The sequence below is a fragment of the Biomphalaria glabrata genome, chromosome 15, assembly GCF_947242115.1.
Source record: "Biomphalaria glabrata chromosome 15, xgBioGlab47.1, whole genome shotgun sequence".
Lineage (NCBI taxonomy): Eukaryota > Metazoa > Mollusca > Gastropoda > Planorbidae > Biomphalaria > Biomphalaria glabrata.
In genome coordinates this window covers 6,380,180-6,406,857 of record NC_074725.1, presented here as the reverse complement: position 1 = coordinate 6,406,857, position 26,678 = coordinate 6,380,180, and the positions used below count along the sequence as shown (strand labels likewise).

Below are 26,678 nucleotides of genomic sequence, written 5' to 3'. Positions count from 1 at the left end.
ATAGGTCTACTGATAGTTTCACTTATTGAATGTGTTACATGTGTACTGATTGACCAACTAAACAACAACTTTACTGAAGTGTTATTGTAATGTAGTGTTTGTTTCGGTGAATTTGAAGTTTGAAGTTGTAATTGTAAGTGACCCATTAAAACCTTGCCTCTATAATTAAGCAATACGTAATTAGAAATGGATGAATAGATATTGTTGCTAGGTGAATGAATAAAAAAAACATAAATAGACGGAAAAAAGACTAGCTAGCTAGCTAGCTAGCTAGATAGACAGACAGACAGACAGACGGATAGATAGATAGATAGATAGATAGATAGATAGATAGTTAGATAGATAGATAGATAGATAGAGAGAGAGAGAGAGATAGATAGATAGATAGATAGATAGATAGATAGATAGATAGATAGATAGATAGATAGATAGATAGATAGATAGATAGATAGATAGATAGATAGACAGACAGACAGACAGACAGACAGATAGATAGATAGATAGATAGATAGATAGATAGATAGATAGATAGATAGATAGACAGACAGACAGACAGACAGATAGATAGATAGATAGATAGATAGATAGATAGATAGATAGATAGATAGATAGATAGATAGATAGATAGACAGACAGACAGACAGACAGACAGATAGATAGATAGATAGATAGATAGATAGATAGATAGATAGATAGATAGATAGATAGATAGATAGATAGATAGATAGATAGATAGATAATCAGGTGAACTTATGAAAGCTCGTACAAGAAAGTCGGAGATGATAGTACATTTGCAAGCCTTGCTCCCACTTTTCTCAACACACACACACACACACACTATTATCCTCCCCCCCCCCCCCAATAGTTAACGGCTGCATCGTATGCATCCATCTCAGGCTCTACCTGTGCCGGGGTGGGGGGGGGGGGTGGAGGTAGTGTTTGAGTAAAAAAAAAAAGACAGGTGGGTGGGTGGGTGGTGGAGCCCCCGCGCGTGCTGTGGTGAGCACTGCTAAGGTATAAGTGAGTTAATGTCAAGCTGAAACCTTCTTAGTATTTGTGTGTTCTTGCCATTCCCTCCAGGTCGTTCAGCTAACAGGAGCAACTCCGTTCTCGCACTAGTCATGGCAGTAAGTGCTTTTATACATTTCTTTAACAGTCTCCAGTTATTTGTTCCGTTAAGTTTTGTTCTTACAATCCTCTTGGTACTGTGACAGTGGTTTTGTTTTTTAAATTTCACTTTTTTTTTTACATGTTTAAAATTCGGTCATGAAATATGCTCCATGACGTAAAGAATGCTTTCTTAATTTAAACTTGAAAATGTGTATGTGCAATATTAATAATTACCCCACGGCAGGCTTTTTACCAAACACGTTTATTTAAAAGAATTTTAAAGTTAATTAAAATGAATTGGTCAATTCCAAACTAAGGTTCATATGCGATCAAAAGTAATATATTTTGTTCTCCACATATTCTAAACAGTGTGATTGATAAGATAAAAAGTATCACAGACGGCTTTCGTAAACCAAACAGTTTTATTTTGTTTATCTTACAAAGCTTATATCAACTCACTCCGTCTGGTACAAATCATATCAACGTTTTAATTCTCCCACTTCCCATTCTCGGATCAGGTTCAAACTTTGCACAATACTTCATTTTCAACAACACATGAAGCAATTTTTTTTTAAAAATGTAGCCAATTAGTTTTTTGGTAATTTTGTTTTATATATAGAAAAGGGGAGATAAATTGTGCAGTTTTGAAATGTATGGCATCAATTGTGCGGTTCTTAATCTCGTATAGGCTTTCTAAAAAGTATTTTCATATTTTGCTTGTTTTACAATGTAACATTTGGTGGCAGAAGAAAAGCATGAAGTTTATCATAATCTAATACTTCTATAATGTCTATTGCAACACGATCTGTCTATCTATCAATCTATTTATATATATATATAACGTCGTATTCCTGAGCCCGAGCCCACGAGTACCTTGCTACGCCACTGATGTATATGTATATACCTACTTTAAATGAAACTTACTTCCCCTTTCTTATACATATAAATATCTTGTTTGTCTCTACACCACTTAAAAACATTAATTGTCTGCCCTTGATCTTTATCTGCAGACCGATCTGTCAAGAGACGAAATTGAAGGTAACTTTTATCCCCACTTGCCTGCTACCCTTTCTCTCAAGCCTGGATTATCCATGGAGGAGTCGCAGCTCTCAAAGGACCCTCGCCTACCCTACTGCTTGCATCCGCCCCTGTCTCCACGTCACCGTTTGCTGTGTTTTAACCACCCGCATTGACCTTCTTCTACCGGTTTGTGTTCCCTCTCTCATTCTGTCACATTATTTTTTTGTTTCGTTTCTAATGACATTTTTTATTTAACCTTTTTTGTTTTGTTTTGTATGTTTTTTTACTTCCACATTTTAGAACAGAAAAAAAAAATTTACATTACCCAAACTATGTTTTTCCTTTTTTTCCCTCTTTAAATATGTTCCACTTGGCTGAATTAAATATATTGTATCTTTGTTAAAGTAGAGCCACATTTTAATGTAGAATCAGAAAATAAAGGTACAAATGAATTCACATCAAGGTTTGAAGGATTGTAGAATCAGTCTGGACATTTTTCAGTGGAACTATAAAACATTAGGCTACTCGTTGTCAAAGTGATTGACTGTTTGTGTGTGTTTATATTTGTGTGTAATGGTCGTATGCGTGTTAACAAGTTTGTATTACTTGAAACAATGAATGAAAGGTTTGTGCCGCTCTATTTAGCTACAGTTTCTCTCGCACCCTTTCTTTCCTTAGCCCACCCATCCTGCCCCAGCCTTTCCTTAACCCACTCTCCATCCATTAAACGTGTTTTTTCTTTTCAACATTTAAACTTGGATTGGATTTTAAAATAAAACTTTAATGTATGTGTTCCTTAATCTATGAAAGTTCCCCCTCTCTCTCCCCTCTTTTTTTATTTATTATAATTAAACGTAGGAAGCCAGGGACAAGTCGGCGATTTTTTAAAATAATATTTTTTCCCTTAAATGTATAAATAATTTTCCTAAAATGGAGGCAAACCAATCAATTGTAAGCTTTTAGGAGTATCCTGGGTAGAGAATACGTAAGTATTGATAAGTTATAAGCAAAGAACAGATAACCGCGAATAACTCTTAGTATTTTAGTCTCAAATATGTTTTAGATTTTTTTGGAAAGCTTTTTTTTTAAAATTTAAATGACAAAAAAAAAAAAAAAAAAGAATCCAAATGATCGGTCTCGTGATTTTAAGAAACTATTACTTGGATACATAGAGCAATGTAGGGAGGATGACAGCTCGATAGATCCCTAACTTTGTATTTGTGATGAAACGTGGACAGTGTACAGAAAACATGCAATGAAACTGAACCACTTCCACGGGACATGTTTAAGAAAAATACTGAATGTCAAATGGCAAGACAAAATACCAGATACCATCCACACAATCCTGATGCAGTCCCAGCTGCGATGGGCAGGAAATGTCTGCAGAATGGAAGACCGCCGCATCCCTAAACGACTCTTGTATGGCCAACTAAACGAAAGAAAGCGTTCGCAAGGTGGTCAAAGAAAACGCATCATGGACACCCTCAAAGCTTCTCTGAAGGCGTTCAGCATAGACCCAGCCACATGAGAGACAGAGGCACATGACAGAGCATCATGGCGTCGCGCTGTGAAAACTGGCGCACAGGTTGCTGAGGAAAAGAGGACAGCGCTGGCTGAAGAAAAACGCCAGAGAAGAAAAGCAAGGCCAATAACACTAGCTCCAGCTGGAATAACCAGCACAGTCTGCAGCCTAACATTCCGGGCTCACATAGGTCTCACCAGCCACATGAGGAAGCACAAAACCCCAGTGCAAAGCCCTCAGCCCCCTAGATGACAAAAGTGGTCATCATCGAACCACGATGGACGAACTATATACTTGGATACAGTAGTATAAATCTTATAAGAATAGATAGCTTTTAAAATCTGGAAAAAAAGAAACATCAGAGCTTTTAAAAACCTTGTTCTATAGTATTCTATACTTTAAAAAATACATGAATAATTAAAAGATCGTTTTGGTCTAAAAATAAATTACTTTTGTATTTTGTTCTAGTGGAGAATACGGAATTTTACAGTTTGTCTTTGAAAAAAAAAAATATTGTTGTAGAATATCATTTAATGATATAATCACTGATTAGTTCCATTCCACCCATGTTATTAAAATGTGAATAACAGGTTGTAGTTAATAAGTTTTCATCTTAAATCAGAAAGTTGCGCATTAAAGCTACGCACTTTAACAAAATTCTAAATTCCCAAAGATACAAAAAAATCACAACGTGCAATTAATACATTTATTTATTTTATTAAAACCAAACAAACAACAAGACTGTGTCTATATCTAAATTTGTTTTTCAAAGAAAATTGATTCACGGTACGCACATACCGAAAGTATGCAATATACAAAAAAATTGAGGGAGACCATAACTAGTACGCGGTAGACTCTATTATAAGCAAAGGAGCCAATTATATGACTTCTAGATCATCTGGATTTGCCCTAGTGGTTTTAGAAGTAAAGTTTCGATGGAATTTTTTTTTCCTTTGCGATTAAAAACAATACAATTTAAATAATTTATTGTATAAAAAATATTAAGTTTCATAAACGTATCGCAGAAAATTGTGCATAAATCTTTTCTCTTTAGCATTGAAATAATTATTGTTGCATATTTCTGGACCTTGACCTTGGTTTGTCTCGTTTCCGTGTTGCATGAGCCAGACGACTATAGTGTCTATATATTTCTTTGTTATCACAGAAATCCGTGAGGTGTTCGAACTCTACGACTTCTGGGATGGCCGTGATGGGGAGGTCGATGCCTTCAAAACTGGGCACATGCTGTACTGCTTGGGTTTGAATCCAACCCTGGAGACAGTCAGAAAGAATGGAGGAACCGACAAATTAGGTACATAATTTCATTTCTGTAAAAACACGTTATTGCTTCTAATTGTTGATTCTTTAATAATGTAGTGTCAGACAGTGCCAGCTTACGGGTCATATTTTACATCCATACTATAACAAAAAAAAACAGTGGGAAAAACATTGAAAGAAAGATTTAAAATTTTAAGCAAAAAAAAAAAAAATGCCATTGTAAATTTAAATACACGCCATTCCTTTTCCTGTGCTTTCTGTAATGGAGCATCACCATCAATATGGCTTTTAAAGAAATTAAGGCTTTTAAATCTTTGGGAAAGGGAGGTAATAACAAGTAAAGTTACATGTTTGCAAGAGACTTGCTTTTTTTTTTTTTTAAATAATCTAATAAAATAAAATAGTAAATTATGTCAAAAAGAATATCTTTTAATTCTATATTAATATTTAATTTTTTTTTAAATATGAATTTTAAAACTTTTAGGTGAGAAGGCATATAAGCTGGAAGAGTTCTTGCCCATTTACTCTGCTGTTTCAAAGGAAAAAGACACTGGTACCTTTGCTGACTTCAATGAAGCTTTCAAAACTTTCGACAGAGAGGGCCAGGGTTTCATTTCTGCTGCTGAAATGAGACACGTTCTTACATGCTTAGGTGAGACTCACAATCAATTCAGCTGACTTACAATCAATTCAACTGACTTAAAATCGATTCAACTGACTTACAATCAATTAACTGACTTAAGTCTATTTAGATTTTAGTGCATCAAGAGCTATTTTTGAGGTATTGGTAAATTAAATGTGTTATCTGAGTTATGTCCCTTTACTAGAGGATGTTTGAATAAGGGTATTATTTACTGATAAATCTAAGACATAATGTAAAAAAAAATGGTTTGATTTACAACTTTCATTCTTTTATTTGAGAAAAAATTATTCCAGTTATAATTCTTATTTGATGAACATATTGCTTATGTGTTATTTTTTTTTAAAACTGATTATACATAAAGCTGCACAAATCATTCAAGGAGGCCTACAATATATTTTAAGATCTAGATATCTGTAGGTTCATATGGATCTGAGGTTTAAATAATGATTGTTCGTAAAATGAGAGCCAGGTCTTAAAATAAAAACAAACAAAAAACAGTGACACACACACACAATAATGCAGATAGCATTGAAATCAAGATCAAAATCCAGAGTGTAGTCAGTGGAAAAATAAGAAATTAAATAAACCTAATGTAAAGTTTTAAGGGCAATGTCAATAATATTTATTTTACCATTTAATTTACTTTTGTAAAGTTTTTTTTACGATTTGTCCAACTAAGCAATGCACTATGTCAGTAATGTGGAGATTTTGAAACTAATTTGATAACTCACTTGAAATGTGGAAATCAAAAAGTTGAAAGTTGATATTTAATATTCCGAACAGGTGAGAAACTCAAGGATGAGGAAGTGGATGATATTATCAAGGCCACCGACACCAGGGAAGATTTGGACGGAAATGTTAAATACGAAGGTGATTACTTAATTACAACTCAAATGTTAAAACTAGTTATTGACCTTTTCCAAGTTCTTACAGACAAGACTGTCATTGATATTAGATATAGGTTTTTAAAAAAATAATGCCCTAGAATGGAAGCCTTTAGATTTTCTATTCATTTAGAAAATGAATTCCTCATCCAGCTAGCTTTTTGCTGTGACCTGTTGGCTCTTACAGTCTCTGCTATGAAAAAATAGCATCGTATTCTTATCAAATGCTCCGCATACAAGGTCTTGGTAATGCTGGGCTATAGGGGTAAGATGGTCTGAGATAATCTGGGACAATCTAAGAGATGTTTGACAGTTTCATAAGGGTGTGAGGAGTGCATAACTTTAATTTTAAATGTAATGATTGAAAGTTATTTAAAAGCCTAACATGATATTTGTCCTAAAAGTATTAGAATGAAAATAACCCCCCAAAAAAAGTATAAAAATAACCAATATAAGAATCCAAGAAAATGTATTTTAAAAAATTGAAAAGTAAATTATGACAGTCATTTTTTCTTACCTCAAAAGATTATCAGAAAAGAAATAGCTGTATTTTCAAACTTAAATTGAGCTATCTGTAATAATATAAATTTCAAAGTTCTTATCTTTTCTGTTCAACAGATTTTATCCAGAAAGTATTGAAAGGCCCAGAATAAATCAATCAATCACAAGGATTCACTTTCATCTTTTGAGATCAAGTCCTCCCCCCCCCTATATAGTATTTATTGAAGACTGGAAACAACACATGACAACAAAGAAATCTTTACACTGGTGTCAACAAGTCGTTCAAAACAATCTGAGTGTGTGATTATAACACTTCTGTGTTTTTTTTTTGTTCATAATTTTATTTCAATCTTCTCCATCAAACACCCCACCACTATTTACATGCTAAACAAAAACAATGGGGGGGTTAGGTTAGTTGGTTAAACTTCATAGTTATTTGAACGAAAGCACTGACCTAAAGAAAAAAGTTTTTGTGTTTGTTTTTGACATTGTGTGTAATGTCAACTTGTAAATAAATGGATTTGTATAACATTTGATTAGTCTTGTTCTATTTTCTTGTCCACTTTGGGCTGTTCATGGTAATAAAATGCAATTAATATGTGCTGATAAATCTACTGACTTTGGATATTACTTTTTAATTCCTCTTTTAACTTTCCTGTCAAATCAAATTTTTAAGAAAGCCAGACCAGAATTTTATTGAGGCATTACCATGAAAACACAAAACAAATATTTGTTTCATTTAAATAAAAAAAAAAAGAGAGAGAGATAAAGAATAAGTCTGTCTCCTGGTCCTTGTGCCAGTGTAGTTTTCTTTGTATTCTATTCTCTACCATTAAACTAGATGCAACCTGCAACTTGTGTCTTTTCATTCAATAATGAGTCCAAGCAGTTCAGTCATAATTAGTCTACAAAGTGTTGCTGCACAGTCAAGACACAGTAATACCATAGATGTATATAGTATACTTTTATATCTACGGAACTACACACCAGATTCAGTTCACACAGGCAGAAATCAGTCTAACAAAGTCATTACAAAATGATACTCTTTTTTATTTCTTCCTAATGTAAAATACAAAAACATCTCATTGAAATAACATTCATATTAGTCAGTACATTAGTCATCTAAGTTTGGATGCCTGTGTTTTAGTAATTCGCTAAAAATTAAGTAACTGGTCAGATAATTTAAAAAAAAAACAACAGCATTATTAAATGTAAAGAATCAGTAATGCTTTAAATCCCTTACTTAAACCCAGACTGAAATAAGAAAAATGCACCTGGACACTGATGTAGACAGAACATATTTGGGCTGTGACAGGGCGGTTTTGAAAGTGACACAATATTAACAGCTGAGGTGGCAAATTTTTATTTGTATGCTACTCAGACTAGAGCAGTAAAATAATACCACCAATTTAGATTACTATTTTTTCATGAACTAGAATTTTATAACTTCAAAGCTGTGACCAGGAAAGTGCACAATGACCTTTAGTTGCAGAGTTGGAAACATTTTCAAATCTCAAGAAAGAGAAAAAAATAATGCCTGATCATATCACATCTATGTTCAGTTACAACAATGCTTAGATTTTGTTTCATAATTAATATTCCAGTTCAGGTTTTACAAACAAATAAGGAAGAATTAAGTAAGTTGGAAGTTCCAACAGTATATGAGTATTATTAGGACTAAGCTAATAAAAAAGAAAATATATACCCGGTAGCCAATTATTTATTCAAATCATATTATAAAGTTGTGGAGATTTATGGTAAAAATACTTTTACAGATTGATGGGTGCTAAACAAAAAACATTATTGCAAGAGATTATGTATTGATCTCTGGCAGCTTCAACATTAGTTCTGTTTTGACTATTGCAAACTTTAAATGAAATAAGTGAAGCTTTCAGTAAGTTAACATACTTTTAAGTCCTTAACAGTTTACAACCAATAGTTAGTTTTTACATAAAATTTATTTGACAGTGGTATGTATAGTTAAATATTTATATTAAAAATATTTTTTACATAATTTGTTAAAATTGTTTTTACTCACATGCTTCAATGTCATTCAAAATATTAATACTTAACAGTAAAAAAAAATACACATCTATTAAGGATGCCTATCTAAAAAATAAGGTCTTTTTTTTTTGTGGTTAAATGATTGGATTTTAATTTTAAACTAGTGAATACAATTTTTACAACAAGAATACCACATTATCAGTCAGCAATTTAATAAAGAAAATGTGTGCATTAATAGTATTGTATAGAAAATAAACAGTTTTGTAAAGCACTACATGTAATTAACTTGTAATTAAATCAGTTGATGTAGTACTTTAGAAATTATTGAGCATTAAAAAATAAAACCTAAGGTCAAAATCAAACAGTTAAATACATTTAAAAAAATATTTAAATTAGTCTGACCAGTTTTATTCATTAGAAGCATCTGAAACTATAAAATGAAACTGTTAGAAGACTTGCAAGACCATTAAATGAAACACACTGACAACACTGGAAGCATGCAATAAGAACAAATAATAGATCAATTTTTAGCCTTTACATAGGATCTGTAAATGTATATACACAAAAAATGTAAACATTGAGTACAAAATAGAAACAGTTATGTATTTACACATTTACAACAAACAAAAATAATGGTAATAAAAATGTTTAAAAATTTTAACAAGTAATAATATATAATTTACAACTTTTTTGTTACAAAAAAAGTTCTGAAGCACCAAATTTAGCCATGAATCACAACTTGTTCAGTATTAAAACAAATTAGACTAATGCTGCAGAACAAAATATATTCAAAGTCAAATCATTCATCCTTTGGCAATGTTCTGACATGTGTAATCAAAAAAATTCTTTTGAACTATAAATAATGAGGTAGTACATAACACTAAGTATGTTTTAAACTTTCAACTGAACACAAATAATATCTGGACAGGTTAACACTTGTATAGATGAAAAAAAAACAGCAACAAACAAACCTAAAATTACTTGTAAATATAAAAAATTACCACCAAAATGTAAAATTTAAAAAAAGCATATATGTGTATTATGCCAATGTCTCACAACCAGTTTTATATCTACACAAAGGAGAATAGACAGTTGGAGCATTATTTTCTATTAAAAATAGAAAATCACATACAATATACTGGCAGTAAAAAAAAAAAATACAAATATCTCAAAAGTGTATCCAAATAAGTTTAGCCAACTGATTCTAACTACTGTACTTTTTGCCTTTTAAGACAGATGGGTTACTGGGACCGGCCATACTTGATAAAAAAAAAAAAGCCAAATGGGAGAGACCATTGGTAAAAAAATTTCAAAGAATCCTGTTGTCTGCTGTTAGATAAAAGTAAGGCGAGTTGTTTTAAATAGGAAAACTTAATGAAGCTGTTAGCAAACATTTGCTAAACAGAGTGGTCATGTAAAGATGAAGTTTAGAAAGAGTGGTCATGTAAAGATGGAAGTTTAAAAAGAGTGGTCATGTAAAGATGGAAGTGTCTGTGGGCAAATGAGTTAACAGCATAAAGATAAATAAGCATTATGTTTTCACAAATTCTCCAAGGGTACAGGCAAGACTTGATGAATACCAAAATCCTCTGATTAAACCAAGGAAATGAAACATGACACACAGTGATGTGGACAGCTGTAGGCATTTTGGTCACATAAAACCAACAGCATCACTCTTGTATAATTACAGTTCTAATAATAACTCTCATTAGGTCAAACAAGGCACAATCTCACAAGATGTTTTAGCTATCTACATAAAGTTTGACTCTTCTCAAAGGTATAATACATTCCTCTTGAGACAACAATGAATAATTATTTCAGTTAAATTAACTAATTTGTTCAATGTTAAGTAAAAGAGTATATTGTTAGCAAAGTACAACGTATAAAAAAAAAAGTATACCATATTTTCACAAGTATAACCCGCACATGTATAAAACATACCCCACACACATTACAAAATAAGTCAAAGTCCAACAACCCACACCCTTATATACCCCACATCTGAAAAGCATGACTTGCCATAAACTTGGTATATTAAAGATTCTCTTCCGCATCAGTACTATTTCATATTTTGAGGTTTATAATGAGATGTTCATAAAGCTTTCCAATGTACATTTCACAACCACACAGCCAACTAGAGGATGTATAAAGGCCCATAGCTATTTCCCTATTTTCTGTTATGTTCTGTTCATGAGTAAAAATACATTTTGTAAAACCTGAACAGCTTTCAGTCGTTTGCAAAAACTTAATATAACCCAAGGGTTACGTGCGCAAAAATATGGTAAACAAATGGTACTTGAAAATTTATCAGAGCTGGAAAAAAAAGTATCTACTAAATAGCAGTAGCAACTTGATCAAATGAAATCTGAGCTAGAAGAAAGTAAAGTATCCAATTCAACCTACTAACATCTATAGTGAAACGTACGTGGGCTCAACAAAATAAAATAAAATGAATATACAATTTGTGACAAAGGCCCGCAGAATAATACTGAAGTCCTCAAAATGAAATTTTGAGATAAAGTAAAACAAAACATAATATTGTTTCAGGAAGATACTATTGAAATGTATTCAGGTTTATCAGCTTTGGAAGAATAAAGAAATACACTTTAATAATGTCTATTCATTAAATCTTGCAACCATTTATTGTGACCAAGCAAAAAGTAAATAATTAATGTTTAAAGAAAAATATGTAGGATGAGGTTTAACAAAATAACAGAAACTACATTTCAGGTGAGACAGTCCCTTTCAAGTAGTTAGTGGATAGTGCATTCAACCTTCTGAGCACTACATTCTGAAATATATTTTCTAACATGAAATTAAGAATAGTATTTAGCTACAAAAACGTACAGATGCAATTTAGAAATAGATGTTTTTGATTTCTTAACATGTTCGTAATATATTTCTTTTAAAAGAATAACTCAAAATCAAATTAATGGACCAATATTCAAAAATTCTTTTTCTAAAACCCATTTACAATGAAAATTTTAAAAAAGAAAGTGTCATGATATTCACATATTTAAAATAAACAACAAAAAAAAAACGTATCAATTATAACTTCAAAAATTACTGGTGCAAAAAGAATTATGCTTCATATTTTGTGTTTTGAAACAATGTGAAGCAAACTCTATTAATAATACAATGAAAAGGCAAAAAGGTAGTTGAAACATCTTGGTGAAGATTCTGTTTTATAATAAAATTTTATAACAAAGATGAGGCTGTAAAAATGTAGAGAGCAAAAAATGCCAAAAACAAACACCTGTCAATCACTCGGCCAAGCTCTTCCCACTCCTGGTTGATGTTCTCGTAGGAGATGTCAGCCGCCATTTTGCCAACAATGTACTTAATATACTTGCTGATTTGAACCAGAGTTCTGTCCCTGTTTCCTTCTTCAACGTTGGGCAGAAGTTGCTCACTAACATTTTCAACATCCTGCAGGCCTTGATTCTGAGTTTGGATCTCAGAAGCATAAAGGTTATTGATAGGTCCATAATCCCCCAGGCATATCAGACGACGCAAGCTTCGTCTCCCAAGAAAAATCTACAGAGTAAACCAAATAGAGTAAACCAACTTTTCTTTTTTTCATTAACAACTAGTAAAATTTCATGAGAGACATTTACTGAACTTACAGCATGTATCCAAGCAGGTAAGGGTTTGCGCCTCACTCCTCTGATGCTGACATTTGTCACTATGACAGAGGTCACGATGCTCATACAAGTTAGTATCATGGTTCCAAGATAAAATGAACCTGTGAAGTCAAAACAAAGTGAAACAAATCATGCTGTACATTTGCCTAAAATCCTTCTCTCCACCAAAAGATTAAAGAATAAATTAAACTTATAGATGTTCATAAACTTTTGTGTTAATAAATTGAAAAAAAAAAGTTGATTATGTAAAGATACATCTTACAACTTATGCAGCTTTGAGTGACTAAAAAATAAGACAGCCTTAACCAATTTCACATGGTTACAAATTGTGCAGCTTTAAGCAGAGGGATGTATCTACCACTTACATATTTTTGGCAAGGACCCATGGTCAAAGGGTATAGCCTGTTGCAGAATTGCCAACAGAACAGTAAGACACAACAGCAACAAGAGACCTGTAAAAGATTCAATTAAATAATAACAAATCAGGCAACTGACACCAAACCAGTGAATGTTAATAAAGATTTACAGTATTGCCCAAGAAAAAAACAACTAAATAACCTCTCTGTGTATTTTACTACATTTTATGTGCTAAAAAAAGGATAAAAAATTTCTTGTGACTGAAGGTTTATAAAGCGGCAGGTAGTGTAAAGTTTTGTGACATACAATTAAGAAGGGTCTTATGTGACTAGAGGCGCGGTGGCCAAGTGCTAAAGCACTTATGTTTGAGAAGACAAGAAGTTCCGTGTTGGAATCTTGGTGAAGACTGAGATTTTGAATTTTAGGATTTTAAAGGTGCTCCAGAGCCCACCCAACTCTAAAGGTATCTGACTTTAATAAAAAAGTAAAGGTAAAAGCAGTTGGTCACAGAATGGCAGGGGATGGCAAACGGCAGAACCATAAGATGACGGTCCAGATGCATACTGCACAACCAACCAATGTTAGGTACCCCCCTTTTTAGGGAAGTAAACTTGGGTACATACTAAAATTTATACCTAAACATTTTTATCTCTACTGGGATATTTATATCATTGATTAATGTTGTTTAATAGCTTTGGAATAATTGCAAAACAATTTTTTAAATTGAAACATTACATATATATTCTATATTCTGTTCTAATCTCAATGCTATTATAACTTACCAAACAACATTTTGTCATGACGCGGTGCAGGCACAAGATAAATGACTGGCACCAAAAGACCTAGTATGGCGGCTGGTCCAACAGTGAGGTAGCGGTAGAACTGAGGCCGTCGTTTCAGCTGAACAGAGACAGTGATTAAAGTGAAAGGCTGTGGACAGCACTCATACTTTTTGGAAGACAGCTTGGCATGTGCTTTATTGTTGACCAGTTCCCACTGAGGGTGTGGGTGCACCAGATAGGAGGAGTCCTCTTCATTCAGCACAACATCCATTTCAGTTTTCTTTGAGATGAACTGAAACAAACAAGTCACTTTTTTGTTTCAAAGACTTCCCAGTGGTTTTAAATTAATCTATTCTTATAATGCTAGGACAAAGTTGATGCTTATAATGATAGTAAAAGTGAGAAGGTTGATATGTTTGTAATAATAGTAAAATGTAAAAACAAAGCTAGATATGATGTTTGTAATGTACAATAAAGCAAGAGACAATGTTTGTAATCATAGTAAAATGTAGAACAAAGCTAGAGACAATGTTTGTAATCTAGTAAAATGTAGAACAAAGCTAGAGACAATGTTTGTAATCATAGTAAAATGTAGAACAAATCTAGAGACAATGTTTGTAATGATAGTATAATTTAAAACAAATCTAGAGACAATGTTTGTAATCATAGTAAAATTTAGAACAAAGCTATAGACAATGTTGGGAATGATAGTTAAATGTAGTACAAAGCTAGAGACAATGTTTGTAATGATATTTGTTTTTTTTAACTTAAAGATTGTATTCCACTAAACCTGCAAACCTCAAAATCTCCATTTATTCAGTTCACCATTATTTCAGGCCCATACAATTAATTTTACAATTTTGAAAATAATTTTTTTAATAGGGTAAATGTGCAAACTGTACAAGTTATCCAAATATTTAATATAATTGAGTCACTCACAGTGACATTCATTTCCCAGCTTGTATGCATCCAGGAGCCAAAGACTAGACTGCAGGTCTGCACATCATAAGGGAAGTCTCTCAGGTCCATGGGGCAGGTACTGTGCAATGTTAGCATTGGCACCCAGACTATGCTGCCATCTGACGTGACTGTCACCGTCTCCTCGTAGAGAGATTGTGGAGGGCTGCGGTGAGCACTGTGAACAAAATGTTCAAAACATAATCAGAGCTCATCAAAAGAAAATATTCATAACAAGACGAGAGTGAACACAGAGAGATGTTTCCTTTACTAGGTGAGAGTGAACACAGAGAGATGTTTCCTTTACTAGGCGAGAGTGAACACAGAGAGATGTTTCCTTTACTAGGCGAGAGTGAACACAGAGAGATGTTTCCTTTACTAGGCGAGAGTGAACACAGAGAGATGTTTCCTTTACTAGGTGAGAGTGAACACAGAGAGATGTTTCCTTTACTAGGCGAGAGTGAACACAGAGAGATGTTTCCTTTACTAGGCGAGAGTGAACACAGAGAGATGTTTCCTTTACTAGGCAAGAGTAAACACAGAGAGATGTTTCCTTTAATTAGTCCAGTAGATGTAAGTCAAAAGATTATTGCCCATGGACTGACCAGTACAGCAGTGAGAAAGTTGAGAAGTCTCTTTGAAGTGGAGTAAAGGAAACTAGTGGAAGGGAAAGATGTTTTTGTTGTAGGTGCACCTGTTTCTGAGATGTTTCTTGTAGGTGCACCTGTTTCTGAGATGTTTCTTGTAGGTGCACCTGTTTCTGAGATGTTTCTTGTAGGTGCACCTGTTTCTGAGATGTTTCTTGTAGGTGCACCTGTTTCTGAAATGTTTGTTGTAGGTGCACCTGTTTCTGAGATGTTTGTGGTAGAGTGATGATCAACCTGTAACTGTGTGATAGTGGCAGCAACTACAAAATGTGAGACAGAGACTGATATTTTTTAACATCAAATTTATGGTACTTCAATATCTCTCCATTACAAGAATCCGTTTTCTGAGTTTTTTCTAGATTTACAATATCCTTGAACATTCCAATATGAAATTTGAAAAACCAAAATCATTCATTTCTAGGTATATTGCACATACCTAATAGAACCAACTTAGCAGCTTACACAGTAAACTTAAAGAAAATAGAAACCTCGTTTTCACCACAACATTTCCAGTGTCTCAAGACTTAAAAAAACAGGTGGTCAATTGTAGTCAAACTGAATTTTCATTTGATTGGACCAATAAAAATGATCTTTTCTTATCTTATATTAGATGATACAAAACTACAGGACAAACTTACACATTATAAAGGACAAGATCTGGAACCCAAAGCTTATTAGCAGGTAAACGAACATTTCTCACTCCACCAAACTCTGAGATATTCCACTTCAGCCTAGGATCATTCCACATCTGTCAGTTCAATAAAAGTTATAATTATATTAACAGCCAAAACAATAATAGTACTAACAAAAAGAAAAAAACAACATTTCTCTAATGTTTTGAATTTTGTTGAATACGTAAGGTCTAGAAACTAAATCTATCAGTTAAAACAGATAATATTATCACTAAATCTTTTGAGATCAATTGACTTTTTCAATGGCTTTATGTTATAAATCTGGTTACATATGTATCAAATGCAACAGGCAAGTCACATCTGTAAAATGGACAACTCCTTTATTGCCAGCTAAAAGAAGGAGCAAATACAAGGTGGACAAAGTGTCTCAGGTAACCTTCAACATAGACCCTTCCATCTGGAAGATAGATGATAGAGCATTGCCGTACAGTGTTGTGAAAACTGGTGTAAAAATTGCACTGGCAGAAGAAAAGTGCATAAGAAAAAATGAGGCCAATGACTCCAGCTTAAGCTGGAATACCAAATGTGCAGCCTAACATTCCAGGCTCACATGGGTCTCACCAGTCACATGAGGAAGCACAAATCCATAATGCAAACCTCTAAAACCCCTGGGTGACAAATGTGGTCATTATCATATTATGATGGACGAACTATATTATTATAATTTTTTAGAAAAAAAAAAGATAATAAAAATCAACATAGAACTCCTGTATAAAATTCTCAAATTTAATATTCAAGCAGGATTCCTATTTAACGCTTTTATAATTTTTAGCATAAGATCAAATCGACTGGTATCAATTATCAAAACTGTTTAACCATCTAAGCAATGATCAACTTTTTTTTCCAATATGAAAATGTGCATTAAAAAATGATTTCTTCAACAATACCTGAACAATGAACATAGATGCTGAAAATGTATCTGTTGATTCATCCTAAGTAGAACACATACATAGAAAGCATTTTTAGTATATGTAAGTACATTTTAGTACCTTAATATAATAAAATACAAAATATTTTAAAATGTTAACTTTTAATGAGAGACAAAAACACAATTATAATTACCAAGTCCTCTATTCTAACAAATGAAAATTTCACAGAGACAGAAACAGCATCGTTGGGATGAAGAACTGGTCTGGCCTCCTTCACATAGCGGCTAAGCAGGCGAGTGATCAAGTCTTCTTCATAGTAAACCTCACCAATTCTGTTTCCTTGTGGCTGGCCTGAGATTGAAATAAACTTCAATGTTTACAAAATGAAGATTTTTGAAAAATTGTTGAAAGAAATTTAAAGCTATTAAAATTATACCATAACACCATTATTGTTAGGAGGTGTGATGGCTGGTGGTAAAGCGCTTAGCTTCCAAACTGGAGACCGGGGCTCGAATCTCGGTGAGGATTGGGATTTTTAATTTCAGGATCTTCAGGTGCCTCTGAGTCCACCCAGCTCTAATGGGTACCTGACATTAGTTGGGGAAAAGTAAAGGCGGTTGGTCGCTGTGCTGGCCACATGACACCCTCTTTAACCGTAGGCCACAGAAACAGATGACCTTTACATCATCTGCCCTATAGACTACAAGGTCTGAAAGGGGAACTTTACTTACTTTTACCATTATTATTACAAAAGCAGCACACAAAAATAAAGTGTATAATTTTTTGTTGAAGTTTTAATGTTTAATGTTGTTAAATAAAATATAAATGTTGCTTATACAATAAAAAAGTATTCAACATTATAAATAGAGATTGATATTATTACCAAATTAGGTTCTGACTAAAATCAGACTAAAAACAATGTTTTTTTTATTTCTTATCAAAACTTTATTTTCCAGTAAACTAGGAGATGCAGTGGCTAAGAGGTAAAGCCCTTGGTTTCTAAACCAGGAGAGTCTCAGGATTGAATCCTGGGTGAAGACAGGGGTTTTTAATTTTGGTATCTTTAGGGTACCTCTGAGTCCACACAGCTGTAATAGGTACCTGACTTTAGTTGGGAAAAGTAAAGTTGTTAAGCTGGCCACATGACACTTTCATTATCTGTGGGCCAAAGAAATAGATGACCTTTACATCATCTGCCCCAAAGATCTACTTACTTACTTTTAACGAAATTGTTAAATTCATAAGCTTTGATACATATTTTAAATTAAACATTTTTATGCAGATAAAACAATATATAGATGAATTTATTTAAGCATTAACCATCTTGCAAAGTGAATTATTTCATGAGCCAGTTACTTTGAATTGTTATACAATTAGTAACTAAAAAGAATGAGCTGTGGTGACTATTTATTGAAGTCTTTGACGTTGTTTACTAAGTTTTTTTACCCAGCCAAATTAATTCTAAAACCTTTCATTTCATGGATACATCAAACAGCTATTAGTTGATAGCTGATAGCCAAGATTTCATGCACAAAAATAAGTGGAATCTACCAAATATGAAATTAAGTTTTTCTTGCTTTAAATGTTGGGGGTAGAAACATTTATAAACAAACATCATTTAAATCAAATAGTTAACTAATAATTCTTTGCACTTTTTTTTGCCAAAATGTATCACTGATTATTTAAAAAAACAGTTTAATTACCTTTACTAGTGCAAACAAGTGAAACTATTAAAACCAAGGCCAGAAGAGCTTGTTTCAATAAAGAAAACAACATGATAGACACACTATTCTGTGAATACAAAATTTGCCATTTAAAAAAACATAGCAATATGGATATTACAGGTGCTCTCCAATTTACAAAGGTGTTAACCACAGAACCATTTCTAATACATATTTCTTGACTAGTCTTACTGTAGGTTCAATGTTAGCTAAGCATATTTCAAAACAAAGTTTGCAGACTTTAGAACTACAACGAATTGGCATCAAATATGAATATATATTTTTTTAATGACTCAAAGTAAATACTGGAGAAATTAGGAATCAATTTTTTAAAAATATCCATCATGCTCTAGGCCAGGTTTATTTCCTGTGAGTGAATGTCTGTAAGTCAGAGAGCACCAGTTTAAAAGAACACAATACTCTCAATTTAGTGTAGTTCAAACTTTCTCTGTAACAAGTTTAAGAAGAACTACAAAGTTTCATGAAGACACATGAGACTTAATCATGTGAGCTTGTAACACTGCTCAACAGAAAATCCAACCCTAACACTGAGATCTTCAACAAGTTTTTTGTTGTTTTTTTTTAAAGAAAGGTCAATGGGTTGAATTTTTTAAAAAAGAAAATGTCTGTCGTCTTATTTCTAAAGAAATCAAATCCCAAGAGAAGCTAAAAATTCACATTTTATTTGGTGCTGTACAAATATTCTCTTTACTAAAGGAGATTCAAAGAATAAAAATATTGATTCTTTCCTTTTCATGGCTTAATCTTTTCCAAAAAGTTCTGGCATTGATTCCCGGATTTAGGTTGGGTTATTTGTTCAGATTGGGTAGAACAGAAAAAATGTGAAACTCTTGGTTTGAATTCATATGTTTAAAAATGTTTTCAAAATAAAAAAAAAACAACTTTTAATATGTGAAGGGATTAATTTTTTTTATTTTATTTGTGTTTATCATATGGCTTTGTAATGTCCAATAATGTTAATCTTTCTTAAACATAGAAATGAAATGTCCTGATTGATCCAATTTTCTGTAAGAATCTTAAAAAGAAATGTGTTGTTGTTTTTTTTACTGTTTCTTGATCTAGTTAAAAAGTAAATTATTAAATAAATTCAATAAGATAATCTGTAATATTCACAAAGAACAAAACTATTATGAATAATAACAAATTATTTTAAGTCATTAAGAATAAAAAAAAACATTTTATACTTGTAATGTATTACTTGGAAACTGTCCAAATATTTTACATTTTTATATTGACAAAAAAAAAAATACAATACTGTGAATTGGAATACAGTAGTTCTCACATTATAGGGTTTAACTGGCTTTTGGTTTTTTATTTAAATTCCTAAAATTAGCTTGCACTCTCTTGATGGATGGGGGGGAAATAAATGTTGGATACAAAAAAAATCTTTTTTTTTTTAAAAATAAAATGTAAAATAGATTATTTTAAGTATAAGGAATAAAAATATGCATCAAAATAATAATAACTGTCAGACCAACCTTGTGATAGATGGTACTAGCCAATGAAAAACAATGGCAAGTAATCATATTTGTAGTAAAAGTTAACAAAAAAACAAATTGGCATAGGAACTGGCAAAGTTAGCAATGATTCTGTTAAATTAGAATGCAGAATGTCATATATCTCTACATTTAAATATTGGTAAGAAATGAATCGAAAATGGTTTTAAGTAACTCGATTCCTAGTGAATCCTTACATTTTAAATAAGATCTAACAAATCTCATTCCCATATACTACTACCATGTCATAACCCACTATTTCATTGCATAATTTTTTTTGTTAATCACAAGTTTAAATCTGACTTGATATCATTCATGGGCCATCATTAAATTTGTGTTAAATTATATGCTCACAGCATCCAACAAATTGCCCTAAAACATAACACTAAAAAAGATCATTTCCAAAGAAGCCTATCACAGCTGATATAAAAAAAATGGATATTATGGAACTGTGACAAAGTTAAAAATAGGCATGTTTAAGTACATGTATATGATTTTAGACACTCATATTGAGCATGAACCAATCCATCATATTGAGCATGAACCAATCCATCATAAACCGGATGCAATTAGCACTATTTTTTTTTAAACAAAATAATTGGTTTTGATAGAGTGAGCACAGTGGACAATGATGGTTGTGTAAAGTTAAACCAGCTCATATGAAGATGTGTAGCTGGCTTTTGGCTTAGGCAAATTAGGCAGCTGCTTAGGGTCTCCAATTGGTGGAGGCCTTCTACAGGATTAAAAAAACATTTTTTTTTCGAGAAGAAATTTTGAAACTTGTCCCAAATGTTATTGTTTTAGTACATTAGGTATTTAACAATTAGCGCAATTTTATTTTTTCATATTTTTTTTTCTGTTTCATTTGGGACCACCAAGTTCCTTTGCCAAGGGTCTCCAATTATACTTAGAGGCATATCTGAAGAGGGAGTACTCAACTGGTGTATATGGTGTGATGGCCCTGGTGTGATATCAGCTAGAGTTGCATGTAGTATTTTATTAAGTCAGCATATCTAATGTTTTTGGGTTTAGTCTAGCCCTACGATCGCTACTTGTCACTCCACACACTGAAAATACCCAATCACTGCCAGTGCTTATGGCAGGAAGCCAACAACAATTTAGAAATCAAAGCCATCATTCTGAGCTTATGTTTCCTTCAAAAATGACAATGCAACGCAGACAGTCAAAGGTGTGCCTGTTTATGTCTCTTACCATTACTATCAGCATTAGTCTGCCAGGTAATCAAAGGATTCTGGGTCAACTTTTTTTGTTTTGGAAAGAGGCTATTGATCTGAATTCACAAAAAACTGTCTAAATGTGCAATGAGAACTTGATACTAACTGGTGAGTTGAAGAAGATCTAATTTTGTCTAATGTACTACAATTCTCTGAATAAACACATTCGTAATCTTCAACATCCACAAAAGACAAATTATAAGAGTTAAAAATTGGTGCAAATGACGAATAATATATTTTTACCCAAACTGATCAGAAAAGCTGAATTTAAATCAGACATAACATCACTGTCTGAATCAATGATCTGACAGATTAACTGAAGACGAATTTTTAGGTACAAAGCTTGTAATTTTTAATTGTACAGATTCTACATTGAACATATTGATGTAGGATGTATTATGTCTTTACAGAGCTGTGGGTCAGTACAATCATAATCCACATTGCTTACCCACAGTTAATTTTTTTGAAAATCTTTTGAACAAAATTAGACAACATAATCAGGCACAGTTATTCAAAATTCAAATAAATTTGTCATATAAATTGTTATTTATGCCTAATAAACCTACTTAGTATGTAACTACGGTAGGCGAAGTGATGTAAATTGTTATGTAGTGTTTGTGTGTGTGTCTCAGGTAACCATGAGGAAAGTAGTGCGGATGTTGGTTGGGTAGACTGCAGCGTTTCTGATGAAACCATGAGCTGGTCTGTCATAATGAATAGTAACATTTAAGTTACATGGGTGATAGTTGATGAGAGATGACCAAGAGATGTGAGACAGTAAAGATAAGTATTTGTAATGAGTTATATATTGTTTAAATTATCATTTCTCTTATTTCTTTATACATATTTATTTTTCAAGTTGAATCTTTGTAAATTGTTAATAAATATTACATTAGCTGTAGTTCATCAAGAAATTGATTCAAGTTTATTTAGAGCTCTACATCTAAAACATAATAAACTTTTAAATAATATTTCATCACTAAACAAAAAAAAAATTTTGGTCTCACATATATATGTTTTAACAATTTTAATTTTAGTTTTAATCAATTTTCAAACAACATCATAAGTGGTAAAAAAAAGCAACAACTATCTATGCTAATTTCTAAGAGGCCACTAAATCATATTCTGCTTTGCCGTTTTTTTTTAAATATTGTTTGAATAGTAGAAAGTTTTTTAATTGTTAATGAATATCCTTAAATTACTTTTGGACATTGCTATATATATATGTTCATGAAGAGCTGACTTGGTTTCATAACCTCATTGGAAAATGTTGTCACTCAAAGTAGAACATTGGAATACTTTTTATCTGGTGGCAACTCAATAAATTTTACAACAGATTGATGTTTCCCCATTGGTGAGTTTTCCTCATGACCAACTTTGGCAATGTTTTCATTGTTAAAAAAAGGTTAAATAATGTTAGCTTTAGCATTTTTTTTTTAAATTAACATTTACATATTAATATATTCACATTATATATATATGTAGATAAAATAAACTAAATCTAAAAAGCGTATTACGATACCTACTTTGATTATAAATCAGTTTATCAAATCATCAACGTTTACACCTACACAACAACTAAAGACAATTGATACCCTCTGATTACAGCAACAGAGTAAGAATTTAAACATAGTAAAAGGGAATTCCCAAACTCAATTTCTAATGATGTTTGTGTTCTTCAATTAGAAGCAAGCTAATTCTAATTTGTCTGTATTGAGTTAGCGTTAATTTGGAGAAAATTTTATTTTTTTAAAGACCATTTAAGTGCACATCTAGTTTCTTCTTTCATCTCTAGTCCCCCTTTGCCCCCCCCCCCACGCATACACCCCTGGTTGAAGACCACTGATCTAGAGTGTAGAGATCTAGATCATACTAAATATCTAAATCTAAGTCTAACTACTCTAAGTACTATCCTAAATTTAAATCAAATCCTTAGGTTGCTAGCCTGGCTTAGGATCAACCCTTGCCTAATCAATGATAATGCAATGATAAAATGATTCATATACACTATTATTATGTGACTATACATCTATAGTATTCTATAGTGACAGTCTATACACTGTACTGTGTACAGCAGCAATAATAAGGCTAAGCTTACCACTTAGATGATTAGAGCTATCATCTAGTCCACTGGAACTGCACAGTATAAGTATTGATCTAGACTCTAGTAGATCTAATTAGATTAATAAGTGGCGAAAGTCAGAACTGACTAGATCTAATAAGTGACTTCAGACTTGTCTTGATTTAGTGACTAACTTACTTCTAAAGACTAAGTCTTACTCTTAGTCAGTCTTAGTGACTTAGACTAGTTAGACTCTTAGTTGGAGTCACTTGAAGTTGGACTTGAGTGTGACTTGAGTAACACTGCCAGAAACTCCAAATTGGCAAATATATTAATATAATAATAATATTAAATTATTAATATTGTTTACAAAATAAATAAATATGAATATCTAATTAATTATCATTATGCATTAATAGATCTAATGCACACAAAAAGAAGTTATAGGTGAGGTACATCTAGATCAAATTTATTTAGATAGATCTAGTCTCTCTAGAGATCTATATTATAGTATATTAGGTAAGTATACATCTACTATCTAGATCTAGAATCTAGATCTAACTCCAATCCTCCCTCGGTCCTTGTTTTTTTTTTTTTCTGATGCATTTAGTTTTATCTTTTCAACTTTTCTTTATTGGAGAGTGGACAACTAACAGCAGTAAGAATATCTATGACACAGACCTATATTTGTAATGATAAAATCTGCATATGAAGTATAGATAAGGTGACCAGACATCCCGACTTAGGCGGGACAGTCCCGCTTTTGACAGTCTTCTGTCACGCTTTTCATACAATGTTCGTGGGGGACTGCTGATGTCCCGCTTTCATAAAAAAAAGTTGATTAATGTCACTTTTCGATTTTAAAGTCGTTCTTAATCTTTTGACTGGAGCTTAAAAGAAGGGCCTTAATTACCGCCTTGCACCGTTTCCTTTTTGATAGGCTACTTAATTATTTCCTGTTCGCTGCTTCGCAGACTCCTGAGCTAGAGGCATAGCTAACGCTTTTACTTTACAGCATCCTGCCTTCTTTGGATGAGACTAGTTGGTAAAAAAAAAAATAATGTCGCAGTGATAATCGTAGCCTAAATTTATACGTAAATTGTGCCGAGTATTTCAGAAAGAATTTAAGTGGCTTATTCCACAAGTTAACGCTTTCAGGTGGATCGCATAGAAAGATTATCTATTTTGAAAAACATTAAAAGAAACAAAAACTTCAGTTATTTAAATTATTGTGTGTAGGTCTACACCTGTAAAACTAAAGGTTATGTGTACATGTGTGTGTGTGTGTGTGATGTATTATAATAACGTTGTTGAAAGCAATATTGCTCGAAAAAAATCTAAATGTTTTATGTACCTCCCTTGATCGACACGTGTCCCGCTTTCGCTCCCCAAATATCTGGTCACCTTGAACTAGACTAAAAATATTATAAAAAGTATCATATAGGGGCCTATATGTATGGAAAAGTCTCATGGACCCTCGATCACAACCTCCCCCAGGGCTCTGTCCTGTTATGTCCCCTTTTCACGGCCTTCATAAATGACCTACCGGCACAGCTAAAATACCAAGATCTGCTCTTTGCTGAAGACATTATCCTTTGGAAATCCTGAAGGTGGCAATCACAAAAAAAGTGTTGCAAGAAGATCTCAATACGCTCTGCTAATACACACACAAACACACACACACACACACACAAATGGAGGCCAGAAATAAACACACCCAAGACGCGCAAGACGGCCTATTCTCTGTTCACGCTCGGGACTGGTGTAACTTTAGATCGTAAACTAAAAATGTGTGAGCACATCCAAGAAGTTGCCCCATGGTGCGAAAGCTGGCATCTACGAAGTGGGGAGCCAGAGCAGACATGCTTCGATCACTGCATTTAGGAGCAGTCCGATCACAGATCGAGGACAGTCTTCTTGTGCATATCTATGGCTCTAGGACAGCGCTTTAACAGCTTGATAAGATACAGTCCCAAGCACTAAGATCTATCTGTGGAACCTTTAGGACAAGCCCAGTAAATGAGGCTGAAATAATGACTAATCTAGGTCCAATATCTCTTAGGAGAGAACTATCAATAGGCTACTAACTGTATATGCTTTGAGAGTTACAAAAAGCTGGATGAATACCTCCCAGCTAAAAAAAAAACTAGTAGATGGTTGGAGACGCAGAAGACTTATCCAGATGCTGTCTTTTATGCATCATGCCACTAGAATATCTGATAAAGCTGGCCTCTCAAGTCTCAACCAACAGTTGCTTGAAACTAGTGGACCTTAATGCTACTTAGCTAAGGCATTCATCTAACGACCTTCAAATACTAGCACTGGAGACCTTCAAGCCAAGTGACATTATATATATATATATACTGATGGGTCGGCATCAATAGACTCAATATGTTTTTGCCCAGTTTCATTCGGGTTTTTCCGTTCTGTTTTTGTTTTGTTACATAATGCTATGATCCCTGCCGAATACTTTTTTACTGACTTCTTTATTGGTATAGGCAAAATTAAATTTTATGTTTACACATTTTGGATGCTCCTTCAGATTTGAAGATAGACCAAACCTCTCACAGTACAACGAGGAATGGCAGCGCGTAGGGTTCGATCATCTCTATGTTCATTCTTTATATTTCTTTACGTTTACATAGTTGTACATATATATATATATTCAATATAAATATGTGTACGGCCTCTTAAAGCACAGTTTGCCGGAGAAGAATTTCCTCAATGTATAAAAAAAATCTAGTAATTGCATTAACCCCAAGCCCCATTCTGTCTATGCATTATTTATTATTCTTAATTATTCGTATTTCTTATTATTTGTTTGATGTATTTCTATAAAATATGCCATTGCGAAGCAGGGGCGGACTGGCTATATGGGCATTAGGGCAAATGCCCAGTGTGCTGGTATCCAAATGGGCCGGTAGGACCACACTTGACCAAAGTATCATCTTCTTTTTTGAAATCACGTCTGTATTTATAATATAAGGGCCGCATGGATGTCACCAAGGCACGTATTTAATTGTTAAAGGTTTTATAGTATTCCTTATAACAGGGGCCCTCTGAGCGAAGTATATAGCCTAAAAGAATATCTTTCACATACTCTACAAAGGCCTACTAATTTAATCTAACACATTTTCCGAAATAATGTAATGGTCTACATCCGTAGACAGAGATACTAAAAGGCTTCGTCCTTTTTAAGGCCTATACACTTTGCGATTAAAAAACAACATATG

General features: G+C 32.9%; 2 protein-coding genes across 4 annotated transcripts; one reads left to right on the top strand and one right to left on the bottom strand.

Annotated features, from left to right (window-relative positions):
• The first annotated feature begins 976 nt into the window (after positions 1–976).
• On the top strand, positions 977–7,491 carry LOC106055808 (myosin essential light chain, striated adductor muscle-like). The gene is made up of 6 exons (XM_056012976.1): positions 977–1,127; positions 2,121–2,148; positions 4,818–4,964; positions 5,415–5,582; positions 6,357–6,443; positions 7,076–7,491. Exons 1-6 carry the CDS (start codon positions 1,122–1,124, stop codon positions 7,108–7,110), a joined length of 471 nt encoding a protein of 156 aa, XP_055868951.1. The 5' UTR covers positions 977–1,121; the 3' UTR covers positions 7,111–7,491.
• On the bottom strand, positions 7,279–24,028 carry LOC106055799 (neuronal acetylcholine receptor subunit beta-3-like). 3 transcript variants are annotated; one of them, XM_056012973.1, is made up of 11 exons: positions 23,975–24,024; positions 23,482–23,757; positions 18,614–18,701; positions 17,104–17,261; positions 16,929–16,973; positions 15,988–16,097; positions 14,685–14,880; positions 13,746–14,037; positions 12,972–13,058; positions 12,589–12,707; positions 7,279–12,499 (listed from the first exon to the last, which is right to left on the bottom strand). In XM_056012973.1, exons 3-11 carry the CDS (start codon positions 18,684–18,686, stop codon positions 12,161–12,163), a joined length of 1,419 nt encoding a protein of 472 aa, XP_055868948.1. In that variant the 5' UTR covers positions 18,687–18,701; positions 23,482–23,757; positions 23,975–24,024; the 3' UTR covers positions 7,279–12,160. The 3 variants fall into 3 exon arrangements, with proteins under 3 accessions (XP_055868948.1, XP_055868949.1, XP_055868950.1); XM_056012974.1 differs by having other exon boundaries at positions 23,482–23,556; positions 23,975–24,018; XM_056012975.1 differs by lacking the exon at positions 23,482–23,757 and having other exon boundaries at positions 23,975–24,028.
• Between the last annotated feature and the right edge of the window lie 2,650 nt (positions 24,029–26,678).